Genomic DNA, 13,049 nt, shown 5'->3' with positions numbered 1-13,049 from the left:
AAAAAATAAAAGTGTTGACATTCAGCTTAGTATGGTAAAAATGGTTATATTATATATTTATTGTTATATTTGATAATGTCTTTAATTTTGAAAAATAAAAGACTTCTAAATGAGTGTTTAATTATATATAAAATAAGTAAATATTTATTATTCTTCTCCAGGCAATGTCCAGATGGCTATATCTGTCACAAAGCAGGCCGAAACCCAAATTATGGCTTCACCAGCTATGATAGCTTTGGTTGGGCTTTCCTCTCACTCTTCAGACTGATGACTCAAGACTTCTGGGAAAATCTCTACCAGCAGGTATGCATATGTATAATATGAGTTTCTCATCCACTCAGTGGCTGATCCTTTAAACCATTGTAGTATAAGCCAGTTTATTCTGAAATCTATTATTGTTAGTCATCACTGGCACTATGTTTATGTGCCTGTTTGTGTTGTATTAGGAGACCTGCGTGTGAGTTATTGTAAGAGGTTTATTAGTTAATTGGATTCTTTACACAGAGGTCCTCTGCACCTGTTCTTGTCTTTATTCACCTGATATAACATTTGACCTTAAACAACTGTGTTTTTTTTGGTATGTGTGATGAATATACGACACTTTAAAAGCAATGATATTAAGGTTTGAAATTTAAATAATAATAATAATAATAATAATAATATGGAACTAAAACATTCTTCAATACTCATCCAGATTAATTAAATTATAGTAAAAAAGTAAAAATGCCTTGTATAAATGTTCTGAAGCACCTATTAATTATTAATTATTATGGATGAGATATATATTCTAATATACATATTCAAATATACATATTCAAATATATATATATATATATATATATATATATATATATATATATATATATATATAGACTTAATGAAGCATCTATTACTCTACTTTCTTGAATGAAGCCACTTAGAATTTACCATTTATATGTATAAAAAGAGTTGCAAAGAACAACTCAAGAGCACCTTGATTTTTCTGTAGCTGTTTAATAATGCCTAAAACTGGGCAACATTTTCAGACTCTTCGAGCTTCAGGGAAGACGTATATGATCTTCTTTGTGTTGGTGATTTTCCTGGGATCGTTCTACCTGGTGAATCTGATCCTGGCTGTGGTGGCCATGGCCTATGATGAACAGAACCAAGCCACCCTGGAAGAGGCTCTCCAAAAAGAGGAAAAGTTTCAGGCTATGATGGAGCAGCTCAGAAGGCAACAAGCAGAGGCCCAGGTATTACACAGCATGAAATGTAATTATATCAGACTTACAGTGTAGGGACTAGAAAGGTGTGTACAAGAAGTATAGACTCTATAGGCATTTAATGGTTGTAAATGCCTATAGTGTGTATATTTCTTGTACACTCCATATTTCAGATGCTTCAGCTTTTTAGCTTCTAAGTTTTAGCTCATGATGCATGACTGAAAACGTCTAGCCAGTCTAGCCATTGCTGAATTTTAAATCATTTTCAAATTTTAATTTTATATCCTTGTGTTTTATCCAGTCCTTCTTTTTTGCCTTAAAAATCCTAAGACCTACAGTGACTGACAAATATTTTTTAAATAGATATTTATGTTGAATTGTTTCACGTCTGTGCTGTTGCCTGTAACTACAATGGACTTAGTTGTAATTTACACAATATACACTATATTGCCAAAAGTATTCGCTCACCCATCCAAATAATCAGAATCAGGTGTTCCAATCACTTCCATGGCCACAGGTGTATAAAATCAAGCACCTAGGCATGCAGACTGTTTTTACAAACATTTGTGAAAGAATGGGTCGCTCTCAGGAGCTCAGTGAATTCCAGCGTGGAACTGTGATAGGATGCCACCTGTGCAACAAATCCAGTCGTGAAATTTCCTCGCTCCTAAATATTCCACAGTCAACTGTCAGCTGTATTATAAGAACGTGGAAGTGTTTGGGAACGACAGCAACTCGTCGCGTAAACTGACGGAGCTGCTGAGGCACATAGTGCGAAGAGGTCGCCAACTTTCTGCAGAGTCAATCGCTACACACCTCCAAACTTCATGTGGAAGTCGGATGCAGTGGTGTAAAGCACGCCACCACTGGACTCTAGAGCAGTGGAGACGCGTTCTCTGGAGTGACGAATCGCGCTTCTCCATCTGGCAATCTGATGGACGAGTCTGGGTTTGGCGGTTGCCAGGAGAACGGTACTTGTCTGACTGCATTGTGCCAAGTGTAAAGTTTGGTGGAGGGGGGGGATTATGGTGTGGGGTTGTTTTTCAGGAGCTGGGCTTGGCCCCTTAGTTCCAGTGAAAGGAACTCTGAATGCTTCAGCATACCAAGACATTGTGGACAATTCCATGCTCCCAACTTTGTGGGAACAGTTTGGAGCTGGCCCCTTCCTCTTCCAACATGACTGTGCACCAGTGCACAAAGCAAGGTCCATAAAGACATGGATGACAGAGTCTGGTGTGGATGAACTTGACTGGCCTGCACAGAGTCCTGACCTCAACCCGATAGAACACCTTTGGGATGAATTAGAGCGGAGACTGAGAGCCAGGCCTTCTCGTCGAACATCAGTGTGTGACCTCACAAATGCGCTTCTGGAAGAATGGTCAAAAATTCCCATAAACACACTCCTAAACCTTGTGGACAGCCTTCCCAGAAGAGTTGAAGCTGTTATAGCTGCAAAGGGTGGACCGACGTCATATTGAACCCTATGGATTAGGAATGGGATGTCACTTAAGTTCATATGCGAGTCAAGGCAGGTGAGCGAATACTTTTGGCAATATAGTGTATCTTACATTCCAAATGCAAAATATTTGATTGCGAAACAGTTATATAAACTCAGAAGCATATAAGTTGTTGCCTATTCACCCTACTCGGTGGAACCACCTACAACTGCAGTGACAGCTGCAAGTCTTCTTGGGATGTGTCTTCTTGGGATATCAGCTTCGCACATCTGGACCCTGAAATTTCTCTCCATTCCTTTTGTCAAAATGTTTCTGTGTCATACTGTATTGAGGTAAATTTCAAGCACAGCTACAGATTCTCACTCAGATTGAGGTCTGTCTTTTGACTTGGCCTTTCCAAAACATTCAGGTTTCTGGTTCTGAACCACTCAAAGCTTTGACTGTATGCTTAGTATCATTGTCCTGTTGGTGAATCTCTGTCCCATCTCAAGTCTTCTACGGACAGGAAGAGTGTATTTAGCTCTTGCCCTCAAATCTGACCAATTACCATTCCCGGATGATAAAACAGGACAGAGTGACGTTCCCACCTCCTTGCTTCAATGCAGTGATGGCGTTCTCAGGACGATGAGCAGAGTTGGGTTTGGGTTTTGCCTAGGCCAAAATATTAGACGTTCATCTCATCAGAGCAAACCTTCTTCCCAAATATTGTCTCCAGCATGTGACTCCATGTAGCTTTTTTTTCTTTCTCACCACTCTTTCAAAAAGCCGGGGCTATGATTGTCTTGTGAACAGCATCTCCAGCAGCGGAGCTGTGGATCTCTCCAACTTTTTAAGATTTATACTTGGCCTTATGGTTGCTTATAGTTCATATCTGGTCACTGAGTTGTGGTTGTGTAATAAATTATACCTAAAGCACAGAATTATTAAAACAAATAGGATATTTATTGGAACTTCCTATAACAAAATAATATGTTTAAAATCTTGATGAAAATTTAGGTAGGTATACAGTACATATGTATATTATTTTGTATAACTAAATAACAAAGGGTATAATTGTTAGCTACTGATTCAAATCCCACAAAATCCAAAACTAAAAACTTTATACCAAAAGAAAGAGTGTATTCCAATAGCCCTCAATAGATTAGATTAGATTAGATTAGATTAGATTAGATTAGATTAGATTAGATTAGATTAGATTAGATTAGATTAGATTCAACTTTATTGTCACTGCACATGTGGGTACAAGGCAACGAAATACAGTTAGCATCTAACCAGAAGTGCATTTCGCAGTGCAAATAATTAGCATATATAATAAGTATATAACAATAAATAATTTGCATATATAAACAATATACAAAAATATATAAATAACTTGCATATATAACAGTATATAAACAGTATACAGTGGGAGGTAAATGCAATGAGTAAATGCAATGAGTGCAAATGAGCAAATGATTGTAGTAATAGCCCTCAATAGCCCGCAAAAATTAAAACGAATGGTTAGATACCAATAATCTACTATTAAGACCAATGCCAATTTACCATGGTATTCAATTTGAATACCCAGTGTAATTTTTCCATCATAACAGCGTGAAAATTTCCAACTGAAAACCCATGGGAATTTTCTGTCTTGGGCTATTTTGTACATTTCTACTAGGCGGCAGTTGCAGTATTTGAGAGTGGCAACCTTAGTGGAGACAGTTCCTCTCTGGGCTCCAAACTCAGTTCCAAAAGTGCCAAAGAACGATGCAACCGGAGAAAGAAGAGGAAGCAGAATGAAGGGGAGGAGAAAGGGGACAATGAAAAAGTCCAAAATTCTGACCCAGAGAGCATCATTAGAAGGACCAGCATCCGATATTCTGTGGATGGAAACATACTGTCATATGATAGACCATATCAATCTCCTCATCAGGTCAGGAATGGTTCTCAGCTGCTGTAGTGCTGATCCCTATTGCATGCTCTATTGATGCGTTGCAAGCATTTATCTGATCCTAATCAGAGTATTATATTGTTTTCTATTGGAGATTTGTTACAGTTTTATGAGATTACAAGTAATAATTTCATGGTCGTGATCATGTCTCTAAGCATCATGTCATGTAATTGCCTTAATCCAACATCAAAATTTGCCATCCTTATACTACATACTAATTTCAGCTTCATTTCAGTTTTTCACTCAGTAGTTTACTTTCCTTCTTGTTGTCTTTTTGATTTTCCCCTAGCTATTTTTTTAGTTGTTTTTGGCCACCAATAAAGAAATCCAGCAGAATATCTGCAGCATCAGTTTTGATTTTATTTCTGTTCTTTGTTTGCTCTTTATTATAATCATCACCATCATCATCATCATCATCATCATCATCAACGTTTGCCATATTTTATGTTCAGCATGTCCATTTTGTTCGCCTCTTGACCTTCTAAACTGTCAATTCATGGCCACCTTGTGTGATGGTTACATGTGAAGTGAGCCTCAGGCCTGTTTTTTTCTGCAGTCACTTGTGAGTATTCAGGGCTCAGTCTTCTCTCCACGCCGCAACAGTAGGACTAGCATCTTTACATTTCGTGGCCGCCTGGGATCGGAGAATGGATTTGCGGATGATGAGCACAGTGCGTTTGAAGACACCGGCAGCCGCCGTGGCTCGTTGTTTCTGCCACATTGCTCTGAGCGTCTTTACAGTACTGGCAGCAGGACAAGCTTGACCCCACGTGTTTTCCTGTCCCCAAATGGAAAAGTGCGCAGTTCTGTGGATTGTAATGGCACAGTGTCATATGTGACTGGGAACTCACTGCCTAGTTCTCCAGATGTTCTGCAGTTCCCTGAGGTGGCCACAGATAAAGCCATGACAGATGACAGTGTAAGACAAATTGCATGTCCTATGACACTTCAACTATGCACTCAGTTGAAGCAATATGCACTACAGTAAACATATCATGGGTAGCTATATTACCAACATAACCTGTTGTATAGCAGAAGAGACAGAATATGACTCCTAGGCTTAAATGCCAACTGCAGAAGGATTTTATATCATACCTTGTTGCATATTTTCTACACCTTCTATGTATGCTGTTGTCTGGTTATTATACTATGTTCAAATTGTCTAATAACACTTTATACCACCTTCACTTTATGACATCTTCCTCAGAGGAAAAAAGAGGAGTACAGGAAGAGATATGAAGCCGAACAACTCTCGCCGGGGTTTTTGACTGAGCATATAGCCAGAGAGAGGGCTCTGAGTGTAGCTAGTATTATCACCAACACAATGGAAGGTAAGGACATTCCAGCTTGAACCATCAGCTGTTTGTTTTTTTTGAAATGGGAAATTCATCATTTCCAAATGTTCATAAGAAAAAATAAGTAATTCAGGTAAAAAAAACCAAAGAAACCAAAAACAGACTATTCAGCAGAAATGTAAGCGCTAAAAACTTACTGTTTTATGTGCCAAGCAATGGCATTTGTTACTGCTACTACTAAAGCCTCCAGTCTACTTACTGTGAGAAAAGGCAGAGTACAAGAATGTACTGGAAAACATGGAAATTGCATCAGATTGAGGACAGTAAATCTATGAATTTGAAACTACTAAAGACTTCATAAATAAAAAATCATAACTTATATATCACACACATGAAAGAACACAACTTCTTTCAATGCAAGATCATATATCCCATAAGGCAATTGTGTCATCTCATAAGTATCTGACTTAGAAATACATTAATTTCTGGAAATAATAATTGTCCTCATACTCTGCCTCACAGTTGATGCTAAAGTTGATACACATGCAGTTTAGCTTTTTGTTAAAAGATACTGGCAAACAAATCGAAAATGGGATTCCAACACATAAACAGTAAAGTGTTTCAAAAAAAGAAACAGATTAACAACATGGGTCAGAAAGATTTGTTAACGTCAAACATGGAAATTTTGAGCATTCCTTTGTGGGTGTGTCCAATATTTAGTGCTAGCTGTGATTGATGATGGATGTGCATGATTAGAAAGCTGGTGATTGTGAACATTACAACGTATATAGGTTATGGAAAGTGTAGTTCCAGGCAGCCATGTTTGTAGGCTGTAGTGCATTCTGGAAAATATAGGGGTTTTTGCCAGTACCAGGGTTGATTTTACAACACAAGACAACATACACACTATCCTGAACTATTGAGTAATACCCTAAAATGTTAAATTATTTTGAATAAAAATTGTATTTATCCTTTTGTTTTTCCTTACAATAATACTGTTTCATAGAAAGCTCAGCAGGTTTTGGTTTGTGTATACTGTGAGTATATTGCAAAGATAAACAAGTTCAAAAGACTATCAATACGAGAAAGCTCTAAAGTCTGCATTAACTAAACACTACCAGTATAGCAATGCATCTTGAGATGATGCAGCAAGATGCAAACATGTAACAATGTGCTTTGTGGAATTCACAGCTCCTGATCACATACACTTGTGATACACAGTTACACAACCACGTTATAACATTTAAGGAGGGCTCTTCTGTAGGTTTAAAATGGCACCAGCCCCACACCACTACAGTCTACAGTGCTCAAGAAAGAGGGTGCAGAAATCTGGCCAGACGTTTGGAGCTATATTCCCATTAAAATGTTTCCTTAGACACTGCTGTAGTGCTCACTGTGTATCGATTTGATCATTTTTCTTGCATCAGGAACTTGTTTATTCAATCAAATTTTGGGGAGATTGGGAGAATTACTCAGCATTACTTACTATCGCTAAATAATTATAAAAAAATAATAATAAAGGGTACATGTAGTTTCCTTTGATGGTTTGGATGACAAACAAAAATTCATGTGGCATAAACATTGGGAAAAAAATCTAAGTATGCACCTTTGTCCATGCACCTTTGTGTAAATTTAATATATATATATAATGTATATATATATATATATATATATATATGGATATTTGGAGATGCTCTGATCCAGTTGTCTAGCCATAACAATTTGGTCCTTGTCAAACTCGCTCAAATCCTTATGCATGCCCATTTCTCTTGCTTCTAACACATCAACTTTGAGGACAAAATGTTCACTTGCTGCTTAATATATCCCACCCACTAACAGGTGCCATGATGTGGAGATCATCAGTCTTATTCACTTCACCTGTCACTGATCATAATGTTATGCCTGATCGGTGTATGTCATAAACATTATTCAATTTTTTTGCATTTTACTTTCATCTTTTTTTACTGTTGCAGAGCTGGAGGATTCCAGGCGGAAGTGCCATCCATGTTGGTATAAGTTTGCGAAAGCATTTCTAATCTGGGATTGCTTTCCACTGTGGGTAAAAATAAAGAAATTAGTTCTCATGTTTGTTATGGACCCATTTGTGGATCTGTTCATCACCATCTGCATTGTAATCAATACCATATTCATGGCCATGGAGCATCACAACAAGGGCGAAGATTTCGGGGCAGTCCTTAAAGTGGGCAACTATGTAAGAAATATTTTTAAGTCACTTTCTACTTTGTAATGTTCATTTTTAAGGGTTCTTTGAGTTCTTTTAGGTTTTCTATGTTGGAACTCATTCGTTTAACCAGTCTGTCTAACAAGTGCGGTTATACAAAATATCATGCTGTAAGTGCCCTAGCTACAGTCATAGGATAAAGTATATACACCCTCCTTCAGTTCAGTTTTTATTTAAAAGGGTCTGAATAACAAGTGTGTGATTGTCCCCAAATTCCATAAAAACAAATAGCATTAGGTAACAACTTAAAGTACAACATATTGGTCTTTGAAATACAATAAAATTCATTATATAGTCATTTTTTCCTAATAAAGTAAACCAATATTCAGAATCCTGGTAATGTGTACCCAATAAGTTAGTAACATGTAGAACCACTTTTAAAAACATCTTGAAGTAAACATTTACTTCAGAAGTCTCTCCAACTGATTCAGAAGAAATTCTGGCCCTCTCTTTAAAAAATATTGCTTGAGTTTATTGGTGTTTAAGGCTATTTGTTTATGCAAAGCTCTCTTAAGATCCCACCACAGCATCTCAATGGGGCTGAGGTCTGGACAGATGGCCTCGAGTCTATCTCAAGAATATTCTATTATAAAGTAAAGTTCATCTCATTGGGGCTGCAAAACAAGTCCAGATCATCACCATTCTATCACTGTACTTGCCTTTTGGTATAAGTGTCTGTGGTGATAAGTTGTAAGAGGCAGTCTGCATGATGACCAGTCATCTCCACCTTGGTCTCATTAGTCTTAAGGACATTGTTCCAAAACTTTTCTGGACCCGATACAGTTTTGCAACTCTAATTTGTACTGCCATATTCTTTTTGTTAAGAAGGGACCTTTTCCTAGCCAGCTTTCCATAAAAGCCTTTCTTGTTTTTTCTTTACTCATTCCGTCTTTTTCTGTTTGTGGGCGGATATGAACATAAATATTTAATGTTTTTACACAGGCCTATAGGTCACGTTAAGTAGGTCTTGGGTTTTTCTTTATATCTCTGAACATTAAATGATCTGACCTTGCAATGAATTTGCCGGAACACACACTCCTGGAAAGACTGGCAACTGTCTTGAAAGCTCTCCATTTATATATAGTTCTTTCAGTGTAGAATGTTGAATTTGAATGGCCTCATAACCTTTTCCAGATTGATGAGCAACAACAATTGCTTTTCTGAGGTTATAGCTGATCTGCTTTCTTCTTGACATGAATACACACACCTCACCACACACAGCTCCAGAAATCCAAATTGTAGTCACATGTAATAACGTAGTCAGAGTAGTCACACTTAATAATGATCTTTTGCATTTCTTTATCAACACCTGGCTGCTAATTACCCTTCAATGATTGTAAGAAGGGCATACTGATTTTTAATAAGTTTACATTTTGGGTTAAATTGACCACATATTAAAATCTGTTGTGTTTTTTGGAGGATCTTTTGTTTTACGGAAATTGGTGAGGACCACATAATTGGTATTTAGACCCTGATAAATAGCAACACAAAGTTGAACGAGGGTCTTTTTTTTCATGACTGTAATCACAGCTTTGCCTAACCTCAGTATAATCGCACAATTTAGCCAAATATATTAAATATATCATAGAAACTATAAATAGACCCTGAAGAAGTCACACTCACTTTATAGCATTATGGGTAGCTAGCTAGCAAGTTCATTCCTGTTAAACGTGCCTCTGGCAAAATTGGCTTCTTCCTTTTTATCTGAAAAGCTTATGTATTTGAACTCAGAAGTTATGCTTGTCGTGTATGCTGATGATGTAGCTAATCCTACTGTAGTGAATTTTGTAGTGACTGGGAATTGGAATTAATTGCACATTAACTCTACCCCTTTATGTCCAGATTTTCACAGGGATCTTTACAGCTGAGATGATCTTCAAGATTATAGCACTGGATCCTTATAAATACTTCCAAGAAAGCTGGAATATATTTGATAGTGTGATTGTAACCCTGAGTATTTTAGAGCTTGGGTTGGAAAATGTATCTGGAATGTCTGTTCTTAGGTCATTTCGTTTGGTAAGAAAAGCTACCTTGACTTATTTATATTGAATAGAAACATTCATTGAACCCATTATCAATTTTACTTGAAATGATTGTTGGAAAGTTTGTAACCTGTTATTTTTTCATTCTAGCTTAGAGTCTTTAAGCTTGCCAAGTCTTGGCCCACTTTAAATATGCTGATCAAAATCATTCACAATTCAGTTGGTGCCCTCGGCAACCTGACGCTCGTCCTGGCCATCATCGTCTTCATCTTTGCCGTAGTAGGCATGCAGTTGTTTGAGAAGAGTTACACAAACCATTATTGTAACGCTACCACAGACTGCAGGCTCCCTCGCTGGCACATGAGCGATTTCTTCCACTCCTTTCTGATAGTGTTCCGTGTGTTGTGTGGTGAGTGGATCGAGACCATGTGGGACTGTATGAAGGTAGATGGCCAGGGCAAGTGCCTAACTGTCTTCCTCCTGGTCATGGTGATTGGAAACCTTGTGGTAGGCATATATTTGCTTTACTTTTACTTTCAGCTAATTTTATATGTCTAGAAGCAAAAGCTATTCTATAATACAGCGACATTAATTGTTTATTTACTAGTACACCTTAAAAATTGATCCCTAATAGTATTATAATCTCTGTATTACATACATGTAGTGACATCTTCTCTTAACTCTTTTAGGTTTTGAACCTCTTCCTGGCCTTGCTTCTTAGCTCTTTTAGTGCAGATAACCTGGCAGCCCCATGCGATGATAGTGAAATGAACAACTTGCAGATTGCTGTGGCCCGCATCCATAAGGGTGTTGCATTCGCTAAAGCTCGCATACACAGCTTCTTTCAAAGCAATTGCTTTAGAAGGAAAGAGAATAAAGTAAAGGAGGAAGATGGCAAGAAGCTGGCTGATATGTCAACTCATAACACTGTGGAGCTGATTAAAGACCCACGGTGTGAGAAAGAGGCATCAGGTATAGACACTGGCTCTGAGAATTTCATCTTCGATCCCACCTTGTCCATCTCTGTACCCATAGCCACTGCTGACTCTGACCCCGAGTGCAACAACATGGACGATTTAAGCAGTTACTCCTCTGACATGGATGAAGATAAAGAGGTAAGGTGGCTGACTTTATTAGTCACTATATGTTAAGGTAATTTAGACATGCGTATAATAAATAGTGTGTGCAATAAATAGCGTTTATATAAATGATCTCTAGAGTCCATACAGTTTGGTTTTGTATAAAGCCATATAACCATACACATATGCTCCCTCTGTCTTACACTGAGAAGAAAACCATAGAGGTTTGACATTTCAGGATCAGAAACTCTGTCTCCAGATTAAATTAGGTGCCATTTAAGGGCAAGCTTGATGCTTCTTGCTTTGAGCTTCCTCTTGAAAACATACGTATACGCTATGTACTATTTTTAGAGACTTGTGTTTGGTGGTTTTCTGCAACTCTGGGTGGATGTTTACAGTCTATGTGTTAAGATGCAAAATCAAGCATAACCTTTTTGGTAAAAAGGCCAATACGTTAATGGCCTTAGGTTATTAAGTTCTTCGGTATTTGTGTAGCAGCTTGGGAAAAATCATCGGATATTGCTGTGGCTACACTTCGGAAAATGGATAAAAATTGAATTCTGACCCTTTTTTTTGCCTATAGTGTACTTTAACACTGGAAACCAGATAAATACATCAGTAATGTGCAACTTCCTTGTTTACTTTTCAATCTTGACTTCAAGACAAAATGCACTCTGTCTGCCTGAAGATTTAAAAATGATCAAATTAATGTTGTATGTAAATGTCAGGCTTTGAATAAGTTGTAGGAAAGCTGTGTGTAACAGCACAATGGACATTATACTAATTAGTTTGGTTTCTAATCATGTATTCATGCTGCTTGTGTATGGAATCTTTAAATACACTTTTGGGGGGTGAGCAGTATTTAAAACGCTAGGTTTGTACTTATGGCTGAAAGTACATGCAAAATAAGTACATGCAAAATGGAAATAGGATACTCCCGATCAGGAAAGCCGGTAGCTGTCCAAACTATATATAGAGGAATATTCCAAAATTGCACAATGTTAATAGGTTTCCTAAGTCACCACATATGTAATACTACGAAAGCTTTCTTCCTGCAGAAGAACCCAGACGAGCATGCTGATATCTTTTTTTACTCATGCTTACTACTCTTAACCTGGTTTTTTATTACAGCTCTTTCAGAGATGCTCTCAAGATTTCAGACAGGATACTTGTAAGACTCATTTACTGAACATACCACACCTACCATACAGATTGCATTTACCACTCATGAGAAGGTATACATAGTCCCATGCAGTTTTTGTGACTGAACTCGAATTTATTTGTCTTTCTTTTCAGTCCTCTCATATTTCCTGATATATGCAGGAAGAATATGCTATTTCCATTATTCATTTTGTGTGTGTGTGTGTTTTTTTTTATTTAACTGTATATGTGTTGTTTCTGCGGGACAATCACATCTTGAATGAGCAGCATTGCTTATTTCATTGATGGATGTCTGTTCGACTGGTTTGACTTTTCCCGTTGTTCACGCAAATGTCACAGAATGCCCTTACTGATTACATCAACCCGAAGGAACGCGTTTTGCTTCATAATGTCAAAATTCATCATAAACAAGTGTCCAGACATGTTTGATGGCATTTCACATTCTCCATTTTGGAATGATGAAAGCAGAATTTGGTAGTGCTGTGAGCAGCTAAAAGATGGAGCCTTTTATAAATAAGCTTTCTTTCAATGTTATTCAATAGGCAGAGACTAAAATGGCTTGCACAGGCTTGTGTCACTCTCCTTGAAAGTTTCCATATTTTGTAATGTGGAACCCATAATATTGCAGTGGGTAGAAAAATCTCAGTCTTTGCTGAGAAATGCCTCAGTTAGTTGTGGTGCAAACACTTGCCAAAAGAAAT

At 37.5% G+C, this 13,049-nt stretch overlaps 1 protein-coding gene across 2 annotated transcripts in view; it reads left to right on the top strand.

Annotated features, from left to right (window-relative positions):
- The window catches only part of scn1laa (sodium channel, voltage-gated, type I-like, alpha), a 39,122-nt gene that overhangs the window by 10,660 nt on the left and 15,413 nt on the right, over positions 1-13,049 (top strand). The window contains exons 9-17 of one of the 2 annotated variants that reach the window (XM_058392465.1): positions 162-303; positions 1,026-1,232; positions 4,317-4,571; positions 5,146-5,508; positions 5,797-5,920; positions 7,858-8,096; positions 9,969-10,142; positions 10,259-10,615; positions 10,798-11,223. In XM_058392465.1, coding sequence (XP_058248448.1) covers positions 162-303; positions 1,026-1,232; positions 4,317-4,571; positions 5,146-5,508; positions 5,797-5,920; positions 7,858-8,096; positions 9,969-10,142; positions 10,259-10,615; positions 10,798-11,223 — 2,287 coding nt within the window. The remainder of the gene's footprint in view (positions 1-161; positions 304-1,025; positions 1,233-4,316; positions 4,572-5,145; positions 5,509-5,796; positions 5,921-7,857; positions 8,097-9,968; positions 10,143-10,258; positions 10,616-10,797; positions 11,224-13,049) is intronic. The other variant, XM_058392467.1, reaches the window with a different exon arrangement.

The sequence above is a fragment of the Hemibagrus wyckioides genome, linkage group LG06, assembly GCF_019097595.1.
Source record: "Hemibagrus wyckioides isolate EC202008001 linkage group LG06, SWU_Hwy_1.0, whole genome shotgun sequence".
Lineage (NCBI taxonomy): Eukaryota > Metazoa > Chordata > Actinopteri > Siluriformes > Bagridae > Hemibagrus > Hemibagrus wyckioides.
The sequence above is the reverse complement of the archived record's forward strand: the minus strand, read 5'-3'. Positions and strand labels throughout refer to the sequence as shown.